The sequence below is a fragment of the Telmatherina bonti genome (assembly GCF_933228915.1).
Source record: "Telmatherina bonti genome assembly, chromosome: 3".
NCBI classification, from domain to species: domain Eukaryota; kingdom Metazoa; phylum Chordata; class Actinopteri; order Atheriniformes; family Telmatherinidae; genus Telmatherina; species Telmatherina bonti.
In genome coordinates, this window is record NC_136621.1 from 15,255,079 (window position 1) to 15,276,989 (window position 21,911).

Below are 21,911 nucleotides of genomic sequence, written 5' to 3' on the forward strand. Positions count from 1 at the left end.
TTAGTCTCCAGTTGCAAAAGATAAAATATGCTGCAAGGGGATTTATAAGAGACAATAGTCTCCAAAAGAGTACATTTTCCTAAAAATATATTACGCCTACTTTAAATGGTTTTTTCTTCATTCAAGGCAGAATTCCTTTGACCATTTTATCTCCTTCCACAAAGACTCTAAATGTCATTAGCAGAAAGATATATGCATTGTGGAATTCCTGTTCTTATTGAATTCTGTAATAACTGTGACAGCTCTGGTAGAAACAGTCCAAGCATGAAATTATGGCTCCTTCCACCGTGGAGCTGTTAAATCTGAAATAAGAATTGTATTGGAAGAGGAAATGCTACGAAAATAACATGCTACAGTGCAGATGGATAAAGACAAAAAAAAAAACAAAACCATACAGCGCATGCAGATTTATAAAAAAGCTGCTCAGGCCACCATTTGTTCCAAGCAGACCAATCACACCGTTTATGTTCTGTAAACTGCGATCTGCTATATAAGATTTTATCATTTGTAACTTGTTTGCAGTCTTCTCGGTGTGTTTTGGTATTTGCTTGCTGCTTTTAGCAACCTTCGATCTCATATTTGGACAGAGAAAATGAAAACGGTCTTCTGCTCAGAGTGCACAGAAGGAGCCGCGGCAAGGCTGTTTGCGAAACGTAAACCTGACACTTGTCAAATTGCCGAGCCGTTTGTGCTGACGCGGCTCCTGCCTCCTCTAACATCTCTCTTCTGTCTCATCGCTTCACCTCTTTGCTCAAAAACTCTCCTCTCTAATCCTTTTTCTTCTTCAATCTTTACAAAAAACAGACAAAGAAATAAGGAAAAAAAAAAAAAAAAAAACTCTTTTACTGCATCCCTTACATGTTTGTGCTCTCTCCTCTTCCCACTGCCTACTCTCAGATTATGGTGTTGACAGATCCGGAGTTTGAGAGCAGCGTTCTCATCAGCACAGATGAAGGCGCCAGTTTCCAGAAGTACCGCCTCTCCTTCTTCGTCTTGAGCCTTTTATTCCACCCCACAGAGGAGGACTGGGCCTTGGCTTACAGCCACGACCAGAAGGTGAGACTGCGCCTCTTGTTATCTCAACTGCAAGTGATCTTGCTCTTTATTTTTCTTTCTTTTAAGTGTAATGGGAGAATTGGGTTTCACAGTGGTTTGGAACTGAGTCAAGTTAAGACTGGAAAAGTTTAGTTGTGGGAAGGAAAAATATATCAAATACAATAAATAGTGTTGGTTGACTTTGTTTCTTTTTGCTACAAGTTATGTACAGATGGAGTTTGACCATCCATTCGCCTTCTGCGCCCACTATACTCCTTCTCTGCTCCCTTTTAACACAAAAAAATGAAATAATCAAACAAAATTATACAGAAATTTTGCCATTTTACTTTGGACTTGAACTCTATTATAATGGACTGAGGTGAAGTGGAAAATTTCAATTATTCCAAAGTCCTCTGCTATTTTATTTTCCTTGCGAGTGAAGAAAATGTGAAAACAACAGGTGGTCTCTTCCCATTCCAAGTGACCTCATCAGTGACTGAACACAAGATTTATAAAAGTTGTTAGAGCCTAAAAGTGACTTTCAGCCTCTTATTCCCACATGACAGTGTCACCTTCACCATGTTTGTCAGGCGATATGAAGCCCCGCGCACCATCTTCACACAGAGATCTGAGATTGTGCCCGGCAAATGTCTGCCGTTAAGGTCAGCAACACTGATCCGAGAGCCAAAGCGGTCGCTCTGCAGGGGGTCTTGGTGCAGGAGGTGATTGGTGAACAGTGGTGGCTGTATCAATCCTGTCAGCAGCAAGCTTTGAAAAGGTTTCGCTGCATGAGTCAGAGTCAAGTTTTTCTTAGCAGAGGACAGCTTAAAAGACAACCGAGTCCCATTTTGTTTTCTGCAAACCTAAAGAGAGAAGAAGAAATGTGTTTTTTGATTAAGATTCAACAGTAACTGAACTGGACATTTGCTTTTATGAAACCTATATTTTCATCTGTTAGATTGTGTCTTTCTGGTCTTCATGTGTTGCTGTTGCTCATTGCTAATGTTTTGTCTGTGTCTCCTCCATCTTAAACAACAAAGCCAGAACTCTGGGGGTCGTATTGACTCAGACCTGAGTAGTAGCAGTTCTATTCAGATGGCTGTTCTGCTGGATTTCCATCACTTACAGAACTTCTGGAGGATTGAAGGACTGATATCTCAGCAGGGTTTATGCATTTATCTTTCTAAGATTGTTATGCCGTCCTTACGGGTAACCCTACAAAGTCCTCCAGACAGCTGCAGTAGGTCCAGCAAACTGTGCTCCTGTCCTCACTAAGAGGAGGAAAGTAGATCCTATAACTTCAGCACTCTTTACACTGATTTCAAAACCTTTCAGTTTGTTTAAAAAGCACTGAAAGGATTGGGGCTAAAATCCCTTCAGGGTCTTTTGGTTCATTGTGGAAAAATCCCTTAATGATCCCTCAGGTCATTGGTGCCACATGTACTTTCTGTTCCCAGAGTCAGAACTGCCTTCAATTTCTGGAACAAACTCCCAGAAAACACGCACAGAAAGGCCACCTCAGTAATGGTGGAGTTTGTTCTTTTTAGATTAGTCTATAAAAGACTACATCTGACTATCAACTGATTACTCAGTTGGAAAATGAGTCCAAACTATTGACTGGTAATGTATATGTAATTGTTGCACTTTCCTGTCCCACATGAGCACACTCCCTCCCTCTTTGTTTCACTGTCATGTTCATGTTCTGTGGCCACTGTTATTATCTCTGATCAGGTCAGTCTAATAGACGGTAGATCTGTTCTGGTTCTGCTGATGTGTTAAATTGGCCTGTTAACGGCTGATGCAGTTGCACCCTCTTCTGCCTTTATACAGTCTTAAACCTGGATTTCTTCCTTGTTTGAGTCTTTATTACTCACTGATGTTGCAAAAGACACCAGTCTGTCCTTAACTGTGCATCCCTTACCAGGTGCATGTAAATTTTTGCACATCACCCCAATTCTTGTTTCTTTACACTGGTGCCCCATCAAGCTGAGGATAGATTTTAAGCTTTTATTGTTTTTAAATCACTTTATGGATTAGCCTCCTTTAGCCCGTCTTACTTCTTCTTTTTTTTTTTTTTTTTGTCTTGTCCAGCTTTAAGCAAGCAGAATGATCTGGAGGCTGTATTTTGCTGAACAAATTTACTTTGCCTTGAAATTCTGGATTCTTATTTCATTTTTCTATTAATGTTGCATAATTGTTTGTATTACAAAGTTTGTATTGCTGGACTGGACCAGAGGGTATAGAAGAAAGACTGAAAGAGAATCGAAAAGAAGAGAAAACAGAAAAAACACCTCGTAGAGAGTTAAAGAGACAGAAAGACAGAATGAGAAAGAGAAAAACCTACATACACGCGCAGATACACACACACACACACATACACACCCGCCTATATGTACACATATACCTACACCTACACACAAACACATTAGATTCATGTTTACCCTGCGGGAGTCTTATTTAATAGATCTTTCATACCAATATGCTTCTCATGAAACCTGACATCTGGGGGTTTACTTAGACAAAGCTTTCACCATCTGGGAAATAATCCAGCTGTAATATTTGGTGGCTCCAAAGCTCAGTGTGTTGTTTAGTTTAATTATTTTCAAAACACTGAATAAAACACTGCAGGCCAGTGACAAACTCTTGCTTCTTCACCCCAAGAAAGGGAAAACCAAGGCAGAACTCAGCAGGTCCGAAGGGTATAATAAAAGATCCCTACCTAAAGGCCACAGAGCCCACAAATATGGCATTAGAGGTCCGACCGCAATGCAAAGTTGCCTATGGGATGTTGGAAGAGTGGCAGCATTTAACAGGAGCCAGAGGGCCACCAATGGCCTCCATTGTGAACCACCTTCACAATGAGGGAAAAACAAGCACACACTTCTGTTTTTCAGTGGCTGATTTATGATTAGAACTGTTGTTCAAATTCTTTTTTCATACACCACTTCAACCAGGAACAAAGAATAATCTTTCTCTCTTAGAGCAAAGTGGTGGGCGAGAAGGAAACTATAAATATAATGGTCATTATGCCATTATTTGCAGAATATTCTGCAAATACTCAAGCATCAAACAGGAAGTAGTAGCCCAGTGGTTCTGGCTGGAGAAGTGAACCACTGCAGGGCCATGACCAAGACCCCTAATGCCTGAACTGCGCTTTGGGAGGCATTTCGAGCCAATTCACACATATCCTGTAATAGAAACCAACTTTGCATCGAGTCATGACTTCAATCCAATCCCCCCATCCTGAGCATGCATGAGGGGACAATGGGAAGGAAAAATCTCCCCTTTAACAGGAAGAAAACCTCCGGCAGAACCCGGCTCAGGGAGGGCAGCCGTCTGCCTCGGCTAGTTGGGGTGGAGACGACAGGAAAGACAGATCAACATGTACAACTGGACTTATTCAGGAAGACCTGCGGAAAAAAGGAGAAATAAGTTAGAGACGGCAATATTTATTTGTTTTATTTATTCTAAATTCCTGGCTTTCCATCAAGCTGTTTTATGGTGACTTAGAAGCGTTGGTTCAAAAGCACGTACACTAGAAACATTTAAAGAAACAAACATTATGTTAAAGAAACAAACATAAGTAAGGTTGCTAGTAAGGAGGCAGTGTGCCTTCAGGCGAAGCTCAGGGCTAAACATGAAGTCATTCTGAAGAATTTCACATCACAACACATCCTCATCAGCCACTGTTACATAAGTTCAAAACAGTCATTCCTAATGTTAATTAAAGCAGCCCTTAGCCGGTTACATTAGGTATAAAAATTACACCATACAAAATATGTGGCACTCTCGCCTCGCTCATGAAATACACTCACAAGATCAATGGTGGTAACAGCTATTGATCTCGGTGATTAAATATATGAAAGTTGTGGAGGCGGGGAATACATCAAGTGACTGAGTGGAAAGTTTGAGAAGGCTTCGCAGGCTGAGACTTGGAAGCAGCAGCTCAACGTTAATGAGGTGGATGGAGATATCAGGTATGATGAAGCTAATGGTATCGTAAGCCATCCTGGCACCAAAAGCAAAAGTTCCTCCGGAGCGCATCATCCGCGTGCTGCAGCCACCTCCCCGAGGCTGTTGTTCACTAGTAACGAATCTGTTCTCCATCTAGTTAGTTACAAGGGGATTTGCAGAGATATTATTGGTTGCTTAATTTGACCTGATTTCCCCCTGCAGCCTTGACACTTCATCTCAATTATTGAGCCAGCAGCGAGGAGCTTTATTAAGCTCATTTTCAGCCTGTAATTGGCTAATAGTTTTCAGACCGGGTCAGTGTGAATTTAATCAGCTGTAAGTTGGTGCTTAGCGGTAGTTAAACACAACCCTCCGGACTTAACTTCCAGGCAGCGGCAAAACTCTTTAGAGAGACTTCAGGATCCATGTTGGGACAAATCGGCCGGAGTGAAGCATTGCTGTAATGCTTGTTTCTCTTTTATGACTTTTCTTTTTAAATTACCATTCAGGTCACCCCCCTTCTGGAGTAAATGGAGGTATTTTTAGATTTAAAACTCCTTGTGACCTTTTGAGGCTCTTATCTTTTGACTGTGAGCGCTTTGTGGAGACAATTACTCACTGATGTAGTCCCAAGTTGGCTTCTGAGAATAAGGCCAATGTTGCTGCCGCCAAGTGAGTGAGTTATGTAAACAGCCTGTAACAGAGGAACAGTAGACGCTCCTCACACTGAAATAAGTTGTTTTATTTCCTGTGCTTGACTTAATTTCTCTTTTCTTTCCTTTTGCTGGCAACCAAAAGCCCAGACATCCTTCCTCTAATTTGGTTGGTTATTTAAGACCCCCTCGTGCCCTTTAGCTACCTTGAAAGATTTTTTTTTTTTTTTCTGAAGATTTATTGGCAGTATCATTTAAGGGATACTGTGCCTCTCCATTTACTTGCTCTCCAAGGGGACGGTGAGATGATTAACTCGTTCATTAACTACATCTTAGCTATTAACTGCGCCATACATTGTAATCAAAGTTGTCTCGAATCAATCTTGTTTTCCTGTGAATCTTTGACGTCCATCTTGATTTGCTAATGATTGATCCTTTTATGGAAGGTAATGGACTTCTAAAAAAGAAGCTAAAGGGGAAATGATCCTGCAGTTATTATCTTGAAGAATAGTTTGGAAATCCTTTTTTTGCAGTAAACAGAGTGGATGTAGGTAGAGGTCATCGTTGGTGCATTTTTATTCCTAAATCCCCCAACAAACTCTATAGGTCGCAGGTCAGAACTCATACACTCCTCTTCCTCTGCGATGATGCTATAATGGGAAGAATGTAAAAACTCCATGAGCATCGAAGGCAAGGAAACAGATTTTTCTGTAAAATCTCCATGCACATCTCCATTCCAACGCCATACTATCACATAACTCTACTCCAACCTCTGACCTATCAACACTGATCCAACAACATGCCATCACAGAACCAGGCTTTTGGACTTATTGCTGACAACATTCTAGATTCTCACTTCTGCTCTTTGCTCCATTTTCTCCCAACAAAACATCTGGAATCCCTGCAAATCAGATCACATTCCCCATTTCTGTTGTATGATGGTCTGACCTCATAGCCAATAAAATGCTGGTTCTGGATCCAAATCCTTGTGAGGCAAAGGGAGATGGTGTGTACTGTTTACATTTTCTCCCTTGTCTTTTCATTCTGAATTACCTCCAGGTTGGTTGGAAGGTTTTTGTGTGACTTTGATGGAAAATGGAAAAACTTTTCATTGATTTTCTCAAATGCTTGGTGGTAAGGGGGAAATCTTCAGTGACTCGTTCTTTTATTAAAGCTACTATGCAGTCACAGAAAACACCTTTGCATGACATGACAATGAATTTATTTATGTAATAACTAGTCTGTCTTACTAGGAATACAAAGCTTTTGTCCCACAGCTTACACACACAACATATAAACCAGTTGTCTTGAGGTTTAATGCATTTGTATTTATAGCAGGATTTAGTTTATCTATTACTTTATTGTGCATATGGAATGTACATTTCTATATCTTGTATACATATGGATTGTAATGCACCGCTGCTAAACGCTTTATTTCACTGCATGTGTCATTTTGTTTTTTTCAGTCAGGCACATTTCTCATTCCAAAGGTAGGGTTTGTCTTTGGGTCGGCGTTAACTGCACTTTATTCTTTATTTGAATTGCCATTAGCTCCCGCTAAGGCAGTAGATCCTCTCCATGGGTTCCATGTTCAACAAAGTGTTTAAAAAGCAAAAAAAAAAAAAACACACAAAATATGAAATGCAGTATACTAAACCACCATTATATCTGAACCAATATGTGAATGACAAAACAAAACACAACTATCACCTAAAATGCATGTTAGACGTCTGGTTCAACAACTCTTTACTTTTTCTTACAATTGCATTTTATTTGAAACTTATATTTTAAAAGGCACAAAGAAGAAGCTGCTTTACGGTTGTACAACAGTGATAGTAAAAGGTGTTTCTGATTGAAATTCAAATTGTGATTAAAATAAAAAATCTGTACAAAAAAATTGTCTAAAATGAAGTTGTTTTTTTGTTTTTTTGTTTTTTTTTTCCATGCATAGGGCAAACGTTCTTCACTCCCTACCTTGTCTTAGCAAGGTGTTGCAAAAATGAAAAGCTGGTTGCGTTCGTACAATGTAGAATTTCCTTGGATCTGTAGGCTGACAAGAAATATCAGAAATAGAACTATTTCTGGATGGGAGGAACATTTTTATAGATTTTCCTCAAAATAAACCTGCTGCAATGTCACTATTGTTTTAATTCATGTCACCATTACAATTCAGTGAAAATATCGTATCCTTTCAGGAAATCTACTTGTGTCCTACACACACACAACTGCTTTTAACATTGTGGGGGCTGCGGTGTCCATGCACAGTAGATAGATGAGAAAATGGTTCAGGGATGCCAAGATTCAACCTGGGCTGACCACATGAAGAACCTGTAGCCGCTGTGTATGGAAACAATGCCCTGCCCTGACTGCAGCACCCATAGGACAGTTAAGCTACAAACAAATCAGTTGTTTTTTTTTTGTCACCTTCTATGTATTTTTTCTCTTTTGTTGTTGTTCTTGCAGCTAATTTTTTTTGCTTAATAATTGTGCAGCTTTGCTCTGTTGCCTCCTCTATCTGTGAAAACTCCCATCTGTGGAAACCCAGCTACAGCGCACTTCTTTACTGCTGTCTGCCATTAATAGATTGCATTCCATACAAAGCTTCAGACAGCCAGCAGCATCATTTTATTGTCTGTTTCTATTGTCTTGTACATTTTACAAATATGCAGGTTTCTCTTTCTTTCTTTTTTCCGTTCCTTTTACAATTTGTAATATTATCCAATAAGCCACTTCAGTATTTTGGCCTGGTTTTTAAGTCACCATGGAAACTTGAAATTGCTCTTACTCACAACAGGGACAGTTGAAAATTATTTATGTGTACAGGTGTAATATTGAATTACACTAGAAAAAAAAAAAAAAAACAAAAAAAAAAAACAATTTTGTTTTTCAGATCTTTATTGACCAAATCCCTTATTTAACCTGTTTTACTTTTATTCATCTAGTTAGAATGTACTTATTGTATTGCATTAAAACGACACCGGGACACTAGTTACACACAAGCAAATACTGAAAATGTCCATTTTAAAAAATTCCCTTCTGTGATTTTTTTTTCTTTATTTCTAATTCCATATTAAGAAACCCTTGTCATTTATGATTTTTTTTTTTTTTTTTTTTTACAATATTATTAAATAGTTATTGAAATGGGAGATTATGCATGTAAATATGAAAATCCATGATCTAACTCGGACTTTTGTGTGTGTGTGTGTGTGTGTGTGTGTGTCCAGTATTTAAGCAAGCAGAATGATGGTCTGGATGCTGTATTCTGCTGAGGAAATTTACTTTGTAGATATCATGATCCCCTTGCTATTCCTAATTCTTTTTTATTTTTCTATTTATTTTGCATAATTGTTGCTATTACAGAGTTTGTACTGCTGGATCAGACCGGAGAGGATAGTACGATAGAAGAGGGGCAGAAAGAAACCAAAAAGAAGAGAAAATAGAGAAAACACCTCAGAGAGAAAGAGAGAAAAATCTACTTACATATGCATATACATATGTATTCACACCCATACATACCCGTGTGTTTATACACATATACATAGTCCTATACACATATTCATATTCCCCCTGCAGTAGTATAAAAGCATCAACTGTCAGGTAAAGCAGAAATGAACAACACATATAGAAAACTATCTGTTGTTAGTAAATAAACCTGCAGGATGCTTCAGTGACTGAGTCACATGCAGAACATACAGAGTGGAACGTGTTTGGAGAAAAGTGATCATGCCAATGTGACCCCGCCCACACATGGCACAACAGACCTGAAGAGCCCCGAGACCCTGGCAGCTGGCAACCACTCCCAAGCACAGACCCCAACCACCCTGCTCCGGACCCAGCCATGCTCCAACCCAGGAGGTGTCGGGGGGGGGGCAGCCAGTGCAGACAGAGCACAGGCCCCAGGGCCCCAAGAGCCAGAAGGCAACCCCCGACCTCTGCAGGAAACTCAGACTTTGACAAATAGACTGTGTGCTGAACCTAAGTGTCCAAGAATGTGATTATTATCATAACTCTAAACATGAATCAATGTAGTCTACAACCTACATCATGCATGTGCGCTCCAAAATCTAGTATCTAAAACTTGCTGTCAATTAAATGAGAAAAAAACGAAAAACAAACTTTAGCTTCACTAAAGCACATACATCATCGGAAAGCGTTTCACATGGTCTACATGAGTCTTTGACTAACTGCCTCTAAATCCCAACCTCACTGCATCTTTTAGGTCTTATAATTTAATAACGAAAGGGGCTAAAGACATGATCTCTGATGACCACCTGATCTCTTTAGCTGTACAGTTGTTGTAACTAATGTGTTTTACCCATCACCTGGTAGACAGCACAGGTAAAGAGATCAAGAGATCATGTGCTGTAGAATATGGATTAAATACATTTACACTTGTTTATTAATCACATAATTAAGATTTAAATCCACAGTGCTAACCACTACACCCATTAGAATGCCTAAGCCAATTTTCCAATGAACCCCATTAGAAAATTTTACAGTAAAAGTTTTAAATCATATCTTAGGTAGTGATCAAAATATCTGCATAGGACATTGTTAATTTTGCCTTTATTTTGTTATTCTGTAACTGGAAACCTCATGCAGACACCACCATAAAGCTCCACCACTGACTTTCATGATTTGATTTCCATGCTCATTGCACGCAATTTTGACCAGTTATGTTCTGCAAAGATGTAAATAAATTTATTGCAATAAATTTTGCGGTTATTTCATGTATTTCTGTGAGACCAGATGATATCTTTGCACAGCCGTGGTGAAACAAACACAGGACACTGTTTTGACCAGAACAGTTGTGGTATTTATACTTGAAGCTGGACGCTCACAGCTAAACAGGCTACTTCTCACAGCTAACGTTTTCCGCTCAAACTTTTAACACAGAACTGTAAACATTTCTACATCTTTGCACAATAAACATCTCCTCAAAACAAAAATAGTTGACTGTTTAAAAAAGCAGCCAAATCAGTGCACAATTTCTTTATTGTTAACGCCATTCTGCCCCGACTTGATTGGGTTTCCGTGTTGCATCTTCAGATTTTAGACACAGAGCTTTGAAATTTCTAGCTGTTTTTGCTCAAATCAAAAAAGTTGACATCTTCAGACTTCCACGGGGTTCAATTAGGTCTAAAAAGAGTGTCAGCAAGAGGATTTGGGTGCTTTGGTTTCTTTCGAAAGTGCATTTGGGTTTCAGTTAAATAATGAGTGTCGACTCCCAGCTTTACTTTGAGGGTTTCCACATTCAAATTGGAGGAAAAGGTTTTGGGATTTACGGCTGTTTTAGTTGAAAAAAAAAAAAAAAATGTCAGTGGCTTATCTACAAATGGAAAAGCAGATCAAGTTTTATTTTAATTGAAGGGGCAGTAATAATGCAACCAAACCCATCAGAGAGGCAACAAGAACATTATTTGTGATTAAAGCAACAGCTTGATACATTTTGAAAAAAAAAAAAAAAATGCTGTTAAGCACTATAATAACATAAAAAAAAAAGTTTGCATCTGGGATCTCTGGTGTATACACAGCACTTAAGCTCTCACACCTGGTGAAACCACTCATTAATTATCTTGGAAGCTAAATGCTTTGCAAACCGCTCTGCAAACAGTCAGACATACTCTGTCTGCATGTAATCAAAGTAACCTCACCATGCTATGTGCTACATGTTAATGTCAGCTTCCTCATCGACTAAACTCTTGTCTCACTTTTGAGTCCTGACTTCAGCAACTAAAATAAAAATAAATTACTTTTTGTATATATTTTTAAAACATTGGCTGATTTTGTGTGAAAAAGAACATGTTTCTGAAGGAACGCTCTGCTTCCCCTGACACATTATATTACATACAGAACATGCTGTTCACACTTACTGGACCTGAGGATAATAAGATTGGACAAAAAAATGAAAGATGTCCCGTGTGATTCAGTTCTTTTTTTTTCTTCTTTTTTTTTATCCTACCTTAGCATGCTGTTAGTGTGTTTTTCTCCACCTGAGTTGGAAAATATATTATCACACAAATTCTTCAACCAGAATTGTAACAAAAGAAAAAAAAAAGAAAGAAAACCACAATCCTCATTCTGCCTCAAATGTTCACACTACCTCTCGGTGGAAATGTAAAAACTTGAGTCTGGAAGTTTTCTGAAGTGCAAAAAAAACAAAAATAAAAGAAACATACCAGGAGCATTTGGAGAGCTCAGACCGCCACCAAGCTGTAAGGTTCCTCACCCGAGGAAAAACTACCAAAAGCTCCAAGTCTGCCAAGCACCAACCCCATTCCAGCACTCTTATCTTTACTACAAGCTATTATTTATCTTCATTTATTTAACATCTACTGTGATGTCATCTTCTGACTATTTTTTCATTTTATGATGATTCTGGGGTGAGGTTTTGGGCACGTTCTCCTCGTGTATGTGTGACTTCCTCTCACCGTCCAAAGACATGCATATTAGGTTAATTAGTTACTCTAAATTGCCCTTAGGAATGAGTGTGAGCGTGAGTGGTTCTTTGTTTCTGTGTGGCCCTGCGATGGACTGGCAAGCCAGGCTGTACCCTGCCTTTCGCCCAAAGTCCCTTCATTGGACTAAAGATGATTTTGTGAATATTCTGTTGAATTACAAGCTCTGATGACAAAATTATCTCTTTCTCCCAATAGTACCCTCACCCCCCCAAAATGTAATCACATGTTCCTTATTAAATTTCTTTAAAATATAATGGTTATCCATTTATCGGTTACCCATGACTTCTACTGCTAGCAGATAGTTGAGCAGAAAGACAGACAAACACCAAAACCACTTGTTTTGAAGCTTTGATAGAAAAACGGGTGTAACTAATGACCCAATTCAGTGGGTGCTCCTTTAATGCTTACCTTGATGTTCTTCTACATGGTATCATGAGCATATGAGCACTTTCAAGGGAAACCATGCTGGAGAGTTAGATTTGTATTTAGACCCACTTACACTGCTTGAATTTTATTGAAATTCAAACATCAGGTCCAATAATGGCATAAAGATAAATGTTAAAATGTTGAGGTTTAAAAAAAAAAAAAAAAAAAAGCAAGGTTACCTATTTTATGAATATTAACGATATTTTTGTGGTCACTTTCAATTAGCATTTTCTTAACCCGCTTAATTCAGTGTTGCTAGATAGCTGGAGTCTACGCCAGCAATCAGGCACGATGCCGGGACACGGAGACAAGTCACCAATCCATCACAGCTGTTAGAAATCACAGAACAATTACTAATCAGCATTTAATTGGATGCTAATGACAAATGGTGTTGTGGGTGAGGGGCTAGTAGGATCCAAAGAGCGGACACTGTCTGAGTACAGAGAGAGGTTTATTGATTTCCCACAGATTCCTGTGAATTCTTCCAGCGGAACTTTCAGACTGGCAGACTGGCGAGCATCAGGAGGCAGGCAGGGGAGCAAGCGAACGAGCAGGCAGGCTGGCTTTCTCTGGCAGGAGGAAGACAGGACAGGTTACAAATCAAGGTCTAGCACAAGCAACGTAAGCTGAGGCCGAGAGCTGTTTTACCGCAGGGCAATCAACAATCTGGCGCTGGATAGCAGGCAGAGCTGGTCTTAAATAGGTGGTTCGTTGATTGCAGAAATGTGGATCAGCTGTGCCTCCAGTTCCCAGCTGACCACACCCACCAGGGAACAGGAATCACCACAGTACCTCCCCCTCAACGGGAGCCACCCGGCGACCGGAACTTCTCGGGATGGGCCCGACGGAAATCCCTGACCAGGGAAGGATCCAGGATAAAAGAGCGGGGGACCCAAGCCCGCTCCTCAGGGCCATAACCCTCCCAGTCAACCAAAAACTGGAAGCCCCGGCCGCGACGGCGCACATCCAGAAGACGTCGGACGGTGTACGCCGGGCGACCAGCCACAAGCCGGGCGGGAGGAGGGGGCCCAGAAGGAGGGACCAGGGGGCTGGAAGACACAGGCTTCAACTGGGAGACATGGGAGGGATGAATCCGCATAGATCGGGGGAGCTGCAGGCGAACCACCGTGGGATTGATGACCCGCTGGATTTCAAACGTTCCCAGGTAGCGGGGAGCCAACTTCTTGGCGTCAGTTTGCAAGGGAATGTTCTTCGAAGACAACCAGACCTTCTGACCAGGAGCGTATCTGGGCCCAGCTGTGCGATGGCGATCGGCCTGGCGTCGACCCCGTTCCCCAGCCCGAAGCAGAGCAGTCCGAGCCGTCCTCCAGGCCCGACGACAATGGCGGATGTGGTGCTGAACCGATGGAACAGCTACTTCAACCTCTTGGACAGGGAACAGGGGCTGCTGGTACCCAAGAGAGCATTCAAAAGGGGACAGACCAGAAGCTGAGGATGTGAGGGAGTTGTGCGAGTACTCAACCCAGTCCAGATGGTCGCTCCACGATGAAGGGTTGGATTCAGCCACACAACGAAGGACGGTCTCCAGGTCCTGGTTTGCTCTCTCTGCTTGACCGTTAGTCTGGGGGTGGAAACCGGAGGACAAACTGACTGTGGCGCCAATGGAGAGACAAAAGGCCTTCCACACCTGTGAAGTGAACTGAGGTCCTCTGTCAGAGACTGTCAGTGGGCAATCCATGGAGTCGGAAGACATGGTGCACCAACAGGTCGGCAGTTTCCTTGGCTGAGGGGAGCGACGAAATGCACAGCCTTGGAAAAACGGTCCACTATAGTCAGGATGGTGTCTTTACCTCTGGAAACGGGTAGGCCGGTAACAAAATCTACTGCAAGGTGCGACCAGGGTCTGCTAGGGACAGGCAGAGGACGTAGAAGACCAGCTGGGGGTCGATGCAAAGCCTTACTCCTAGCACAAGTGGTACAGGCAGCCACGAACTCCTGCGCATCCTTCTCCATGGTTGGCCACCAAAACCTGCGTCTGATAAGGGAGAGAGTGCGTGAAGAACCAGGATGACATGCCAAACGGGAGGAGTGACCCCACTGGAGAACCAGGGATCGGGCGGTGTCGGGAATGAACAATCGATCCGGGGGACCAGTACCCGGGTCAGGCTGGTGTTGCTGGTCTGCAATGACCCTGTTTTCAACCTCCCATGAGACCGCAGCCACGATGCAGGAAGCTGGTAGGATGGTTTCCACCACAGAGGTGGTGGCTTCAGGGGCAAATTGACGAGAAAGTGAGTCGGGTTTCTGGTTCTTGGAGCCTGGTCTGTATGACAGTGAGAAATGGAACCGGTTGAAGAATAGAGACCAACGGGCTTGGCGGGGATTCAGTTGTTTAGCCGACTGCAAATACTCCAGGTTCCTGTGATCGGTCCAAATAAGGAATGGAACTCTGGATCCCTCCAGCCAGTGCCGCCAGTGCTCTAGAGCCAGTTTGATGGCAAGGAGTTCTCGGTCCCCAACATGATAATTGCGTTCCGCGGGGGAAAGACGTCGGGAAAAGTAGGCACAAGGGTGAAGTTTCTGGGTCTCAGAAGATCTCTGGGACAACACGGCTCCTACTCCGGTGTCCGAGGCATCCACTTCCACTACGAATTGGTGGTTCAGGTCTGGATGGATAAGAACTGGAGCTGAGGTGAACAGTTCTTTAAGTTTGTGGAAAGCCTGGGCTGCCGCATCTGACCAGTAAAAAGGGACCGCTGGAGAAGTGAGACGGGTTAGGGGGAGAGCTGTACGGCTGAAATTGCGTATAAAGCGTCGATAAAAGTTTGCAAAACCCAGAAAGCGCTGCAGTTCTTTAACAGAGGTTGGAGTCGGCCAATCCGCAACAGCCTTGATCTTATCTGGGTCAGCTCGGACCTGTCCACGCTCAAAGATATAGCCCAGAAACGAGATGGTATCCTTATGAAAGTCACATTTCTCTGCTTTGACAAACAAACGGTTCTCCAACAGTCTCTGCAGTACCTGTCTGACATGTTGCTCATGTTCCGAGTGAGTCCGGGAGAAAATGAGGATGTCATCCAAATAGACAAACAAAATGGTTAATGAGGTCTCTCAGCACATCATTGACCATGGCCTGAAATACTGCAGGAGCGTTACACAACCCAAATGGCATGACCAGATATTCAAAGTGGCCGAGAGGGGTTCTGAAAGCGGTCTTCCATTCATCACCCTCCTTTATTCGCACCAAATGATAAGCGTTGGAGGTCCAGTTTAGTGAAAATTGTGGCGCCGTGAAGGGAGTTGAATACAGAGTCAAGCAGAGGTAAAGGGTACTTATTCTTCACAGTGATAGCGTTTAAACCACGATAATCTATACAAGGTCTGAGCGAACCATCCTTCTTCGAGACGAAGAAAAACCCAGCCCCTAGGGGTGACGAAGAGGGCCTGATTAGTCCTGCAGCGAGAGAATCTGAGATATATCTCTCCATAGCCTCAGTTTCTGGTCGGGAGATGTATAGACGGCTGGTGGGTAATGGCGCCCCCGGGAGCAGATCAATGGAGCAGTCGTAGGGTCTATGTGGGGGAAGAGCCGAGGCGTTGTCTTTACTAAAGACCTCCCCTAAGTCATGATAGACTGAAGGAACAGTAGACAGGTCAAGGGGAACAGGTTGGCGGCTGGAAATAGGGGTAGATGGAACAGCTGAACGAAGGCAGGTGACATGGCAGAAGGAACTCCAGTTAATCCTCCCGGTCTGCCAGTCCAGGTGAGGGTTGTGCAGAGCCAGCCAAGGGTGGCCTAAAACCAGAGGGGATTTAGGTGAGTCAACAATGTAAAAAGAGATAAGTTCTTGATTACCCGAAACAATAATTTTTATAGGAAGAGATTGCAGTGTGATGGTGTAAAGAAGACTGCCATCCAGGGCCTGCGCAGATATGGGGGATGAGAGGGTCTTCAAACTAATATGTAGCGAGCTAGCTAAGGATCTATCCAACAAATTGGCCTCTGCACCAGAGTCAACCAAGGCATCAACAGAATGGGGAACATTATTGCTGAACAGGACTGCTGGGATGAGAGTCTTAGTGTGGGGGAGTACCTCAGAGGATGTGGTCGTCAGTACCCCCACTGCTGCTGACGACCCTGGTCTTTTGATCGGTTGGGACAGAAAGAAATACGATGTCCAGGTAGTCCACAGTAGTAACAGTCACCCGAGGTCCTTCTCCTTTGCCGCTCCTCCGGGGAAACGTGCGCTCTTCCCAGCTGCATAGGCTCCTCTGTGGGAGTGGCTGTGTGAGAGAAGGATGGTATTGCTCCAGAGGAATACTCCTGCTTGTCACTAGATTGGGATCTCCGTTCCCGGTCCCTCTCCCGCAGTCGGTTGTCCACCCGGATGGCGAGGGAAATTAGTCCCTCCAGGGACTCAGGCGTGTCACGGGTTGCTAGTTCATCCTTCAACCGGCTGCTCAGACCGTTAGCAAAAACGTCACGGAGAGCGTCATCATTCCACCCAGAATCTGCGGCGGCTGTCCTGAAATCAATAGCAAAGTTAGCCACACTCGTACCTCCTTGACGGAGGCTGAGGAGACGTGTAGCAGACTCTCTGCCTCTTACAGGATGGTCAAAAACCTTTTTCATCTCATGGACAAACGATGAAAATGACTGCTGCCTGAAACCCTGTTGTTCGTAGGCTGCTTCAGCCCAATCCAGAGCTCTCCCTTCAAGGAGTTCGATCACAAAAGAAATCTTGGATCGATCCGTGGCGTAGGTGAATGGTTTCTGATCGAATACCAGTCAACATTGAAGCAAGAATCCTCTACATTTGCCTAAATCACCAGCATACGGCTTGGGATCTGGAATATGCGTCTCTCTTACGGGGTGTGCTGAGTCAGGTTGGTGAGCGGGCGGATCAAGAGCAGGCGGCTGAGTCGGTGCAGGACGGCCCAAGCCGGCGACGTGTGTAGTAAGCTGGGTTAGCTGAGAGAGGATCGCATGATAATTCTGATCCAGGGTTAGCATCATTTGCTCATGTCGAGCGAGACGTGCGTTCTGACCTGAAATAGTGTGCTGAAGGCGGTCAGCGGTAGCTTCCAGGTTTGCGTCCGTCGGATCCATTTGGTGGCCAGATTGTTCTGTTGTGGGTGAGGGGCTAGTAGGATCCAAAGAGCGGACACTGTCTGAGTACAGAGAGAGGTTTATTGATTTCCCACAGATTCCTGTGAATTCTTCCAGCGGAACTTTCAGACTGGCAGACTGGCGAGCATCAGGAGGCAGGCAGGGGAGCAAGCGAACGAGCAGGCAGGCTGGCTTTCTCTGGCAGGAGGAAGACAGGACAGGTTACAAATCAAGGTCTAGCACAAGCAACGTAAGCTGAGGCCGAGAGCTGTTTTACCGCAGGGCAATCAACAATCTGGCGCTGGATAGCAGGCAGAGCTGGTCTTAAATAGGTGGTTCGTTGATTGCAGAAATGTGGATCAGCTGTGCCTCCAGTTCCCAGCTGACCACACCCACCAGGGAACAGGAATCACCACAAATGGCTTGAAAGGAAATAATATGCAGATATTGGACAAGTTGTTAACATGCTGGTTTCATACATGTAACTCACAATTACATTTAATAAAACTGGATTTACATCACATTGACTTTTAAATCATCTCTGCTGAATCATGTTTTTAATTAACTAGCTGTAATATATATCCATTCCAGCTGGGGTGCCAAAAGTGGGTCCTCGAGGGCTGGTTCAGATCTCAAATCGTATTTTGAAGTTCATAAAATCTACAAAAGAATTCTGTCTCACTTTAAGCCGTAGAGCTTAAGTCAATAGAGCCCAAAAATCCTTCAAAAATGAAAGGAAAAGGTGTAAACTGGTTCTAGTGGAAAGCAAAGATGAATAATTTTGTTATGACTTGGCACAGAATAGACAACTAAACAAAAATTCATGAATTTGACCTTCTAGTGGGGGGTGGGGGGAGTCTCATTGGAAGGACTGCGAGGCCCACACAGTAAAATGATAGAAGAACCTCTGGAATCTTTTGTCAACAGTGATTTACAAGCTGAATTTATGAGTGTAATTTGATCCCAGATTTGGTTTAATGTGAACTAAAATTCCCTTTTGCTCAAGTCAAGCTCTGCCAGCCAAACATGGCCGCTGATGGTTGTTGTTTTCCTCAGCTGACACAAACTGCATTTAACTTGCTGCAGTGGTGACATGTAATAGTCCTCAACTGCTCTCTTTCAATTTGTGCCTAAAATTCCCTCCAGCTTTGCCTCCTTCATCTTACTTTTTAAATTATTTGGTGTCGGCTGTGTTGCCAACAAATCTTGACAGACATATTTCTATTTTTACCTTCGTATTCTACAATATGCGCCTCTGAACGGCCACATGCGAGCACACGGACCCAGACGTTGTATTACCTGCTGGTCAGAGCAACGTGCACAAATTCAGGCAGATAAATTGAAATTCTGCTTCTTCAGAATTCCGTAGACCCTAAAAAGACAGTGGGATATCCGCACGTCAACAGATGCACGCAGATTTTAACATGGACGGGAGCACTCATGGTTCAGACCAACATGGAAATGTGCTGTGTGTTCACAGCGCTCTGTAATTTCATTACTCTAAGATGTTGCTCAACATAGCCAGGTCCAAGTAAACATTTAATTTGGGTGTGTGTATTTGCAGTGAGAGGAGGGGCAATCCATTAAAGCTTGAGCTGTTGTGGCGAGAAGCTTTTGTCTCAGAGGCTGCAGCAGCTTTATTACAGAGTCCGACCTGGAACACATGAGGGACTCGGCCAACGCTCTCCATGGCACTGAACTGGCAGCCTCCTGCAGATGGAAGGATTAATGCCATTAGTCAGGTGATGGATGACTCCATGTGAAGATGTAATAAAACAATAGATCATGACTAAATGATCATAAAGGGAGCTGTCGTTCGCTGGGTAATTTTAGACAGCAGAAGAGAGCAGTGTGTGCAGTTGTACATTCACTGTAAGATAAAACATAATAATAAATAAAAAAGCAGCAGCAAACAAAAACATTCTTAATAAGCCTCGGATAAAGTCATTGATTGCGTAGAAAGAGCACCTGTTGAAGTGGGTGGGTACATAAGAAGTATACCGAATATAAACTTAAGAAAAGTGAGAGCAGGTCAAGCGTCGTCATGATTCATCAGGAAATGTTTCATTGTGCTTTTTGCTTTTTTCTTGTCGTGGCTGGCATGATGAAACGGGGAATGGAAACTATGGAATCAAAGGGAAATTATGGATACAGTGAAGCACTGATGGCTACATGGCAGAGAGAGGCGGGCGGAACAGATGGGCTATGGAATAGCAGATATGTATTGTCACTCCGTTGTCAAAACAGCAGATGGGGTTGTGCTGCCAAGCCGGCATGGAGATAAGAAGAGACTCCTCTGCTGCTTGTTAGCCTGCACTAAAGATCGCGTTCGACTCTTTAAATAAACGCAGCGACTTCATGAAACAACTTCACAACAGGGTGGTGAGCTTCATGCCTGTGCAACTTGTTTTGTGATTTTAAGATTAAGCTCTGAGGTGATGTATGGGATGTCATTAGACTGCCTGCTGCAAATTCTTTCACCTTTGTTTGTTTAGTGTTCATTCAAAGCAGTAATTTCAAAGCAGTTTTGCAGTCTGATTATAATGCCATTCTAATAAATCCATTTTATTATCTACAATAGTCCAGTTTATTATAATCATCATAGAAAAGAATGACGTGCTGAAGGAGGCCAATGGATTCCAGCTAGTCTTTGGAGAGACCATTTTCCTGGTCTGGTTGCAAGTGGAGACAGGATAAAGAGGTGAATAAGAACCATAACTCGAAGCCAGGATGCCTGAGAAAAACATAGGAGCAAATTAATGACAACAACAGTGTTTCATGTTTAGATGGAGAGTAAATAAAGAGAACAGGAGCCCAGTGCATCATCGGAGGTCCCTCAGCAGCCCTAAGTAATGGCTTAGGGTCACCAAGTCATGCCTATTTTACTAGCTGTATACAAAGAAAAAGCAAGTCTAACCTCAAAGTTAGAGAGGTTTCCTGAATCCAAACTAGAAGCTGGCTCTACAGAGACGGGTCCAACAACTGAACTTTCTGGCTCTCGTTTTACTTTTTAGCAACTCCAAGGAAACCTGCAGTCTAAAACACATCCGACTTTCTGATTGGTGGCCGTTTGATTCATGTAGAACTTGTTTTCGTCTTTGCAGCGCTGTTGTGCAGTTAAATGAAAACAGACAAAAAAACAGTGCTTCTCCGCTTACCAACTTCCAAAAGTGAAGGAGAATTTGGTCCAATTCGTCGAGACGACTGGAATTCAGACTCGCAGATGACTTGTAGCAACAAGTGTGAGTCTGGTAAATCAGACTTTTGGGCAGAAATCAAGGTGAGGCCACTGACATTGCAGAGAAGTACATGATGAGTCATAGCACATTCTTACTCCAGCAAACTGCTGCATATGAGCGAGCATCTCTCCAAATCCTGCAAAAAGCTGTCAAAGTCCAGAATTTTAACGAGGACTCGCTGATTTTTTTGTCTGCATTTCAACAATGATGACTAATAAGTGACAGTTTGGGCTAAAAGCAAGCACTGCTGACAGTTTTCATTACAAAGGTTTACAAAAAAATGAATGAACCTTCTCAGGAGACAGGGGAATTGGGAAGCTTGTCACCTTTATTTTAGAAACAATTCCCATAGAAATGCTACCGATCCTCCAGGCGTTTAAATGCCTTCAAACTTTTCTTTGTAAATTATTCTGTCATTGAAATTTTTTTATAAATATCAGAAAAAGAACATTTGTAGCCAAATATTTATGTTTTACTGATTCTTTGCTTGGTCACAAAGATCTATGACAAAACCTGCAACCTTTTATTTCAGACGATATTCATTCATTCTAAAGTCTGACAACCAGCTGTGGCGGCCATATTGAATGTTTTACCACTTACCGGACGTGTCTGGATGAAACAGTTTGTACATTTTCTCCTCTGACAGAAAACCAATGTAATATTTGACCAAACGGGGGGCATTACTGACATTCTCATATTGATTGTATAATATCAGACTCTGACAGCAGACTTCGTGCTGAACTTTCTACATGCAAAAACATGACACAGACCTCATTATGTAGAAAAAATCCCAAACATGAGGCTAAAGATTTTACTTAAACTGCAGCTTACTTTTCATTTTTCTCACCCTGTTGTTGTTTATGCATAAAAGTTTCACACCTTTTTTGTTTTTTTCTTCATTTAGGAATTAAAACTAATTGACCAAATTTAGAAAAAGTCAAGATGCAAAGCCCTACTTGAGAGGTTAGCTTTTTTTTTTTTTTTCTTTTTTGCCATTTGGTGCACACTACGGTCATGTGATGGAACAGAAGATTAAAAATAAAATCTTAGCCCAGGCATGTGAGTCTTGACA

At 42.5% G+C, this 21,911-nt stretch overlaps 1 protein-coding gene across 1 annotated transcript in view; it reads left to right on the forward strand.

The window, feature by feature from the left end:
- sorcs3a (sortilin related VPS10 domain containing receptor 3a) overlaps positions 1-21,911 on the forward strand; it is a gene marked incomplete at its 3' end in the record, with an annotated part of 284,577 nt that overhangs the window by 155,850 nt on the left and 106,816 nt on the right. Inside the window, exon 4 of the mRNA XM_079238262.1 lies at positions 898-1,056. Within this exon, the coding sequence (XP_079094388.1) occupies positions 898-1,056 (159 nt within the window). The remainder of the gene's footprint in view (positions 1-897; positions 1,057-21,911) is intronic.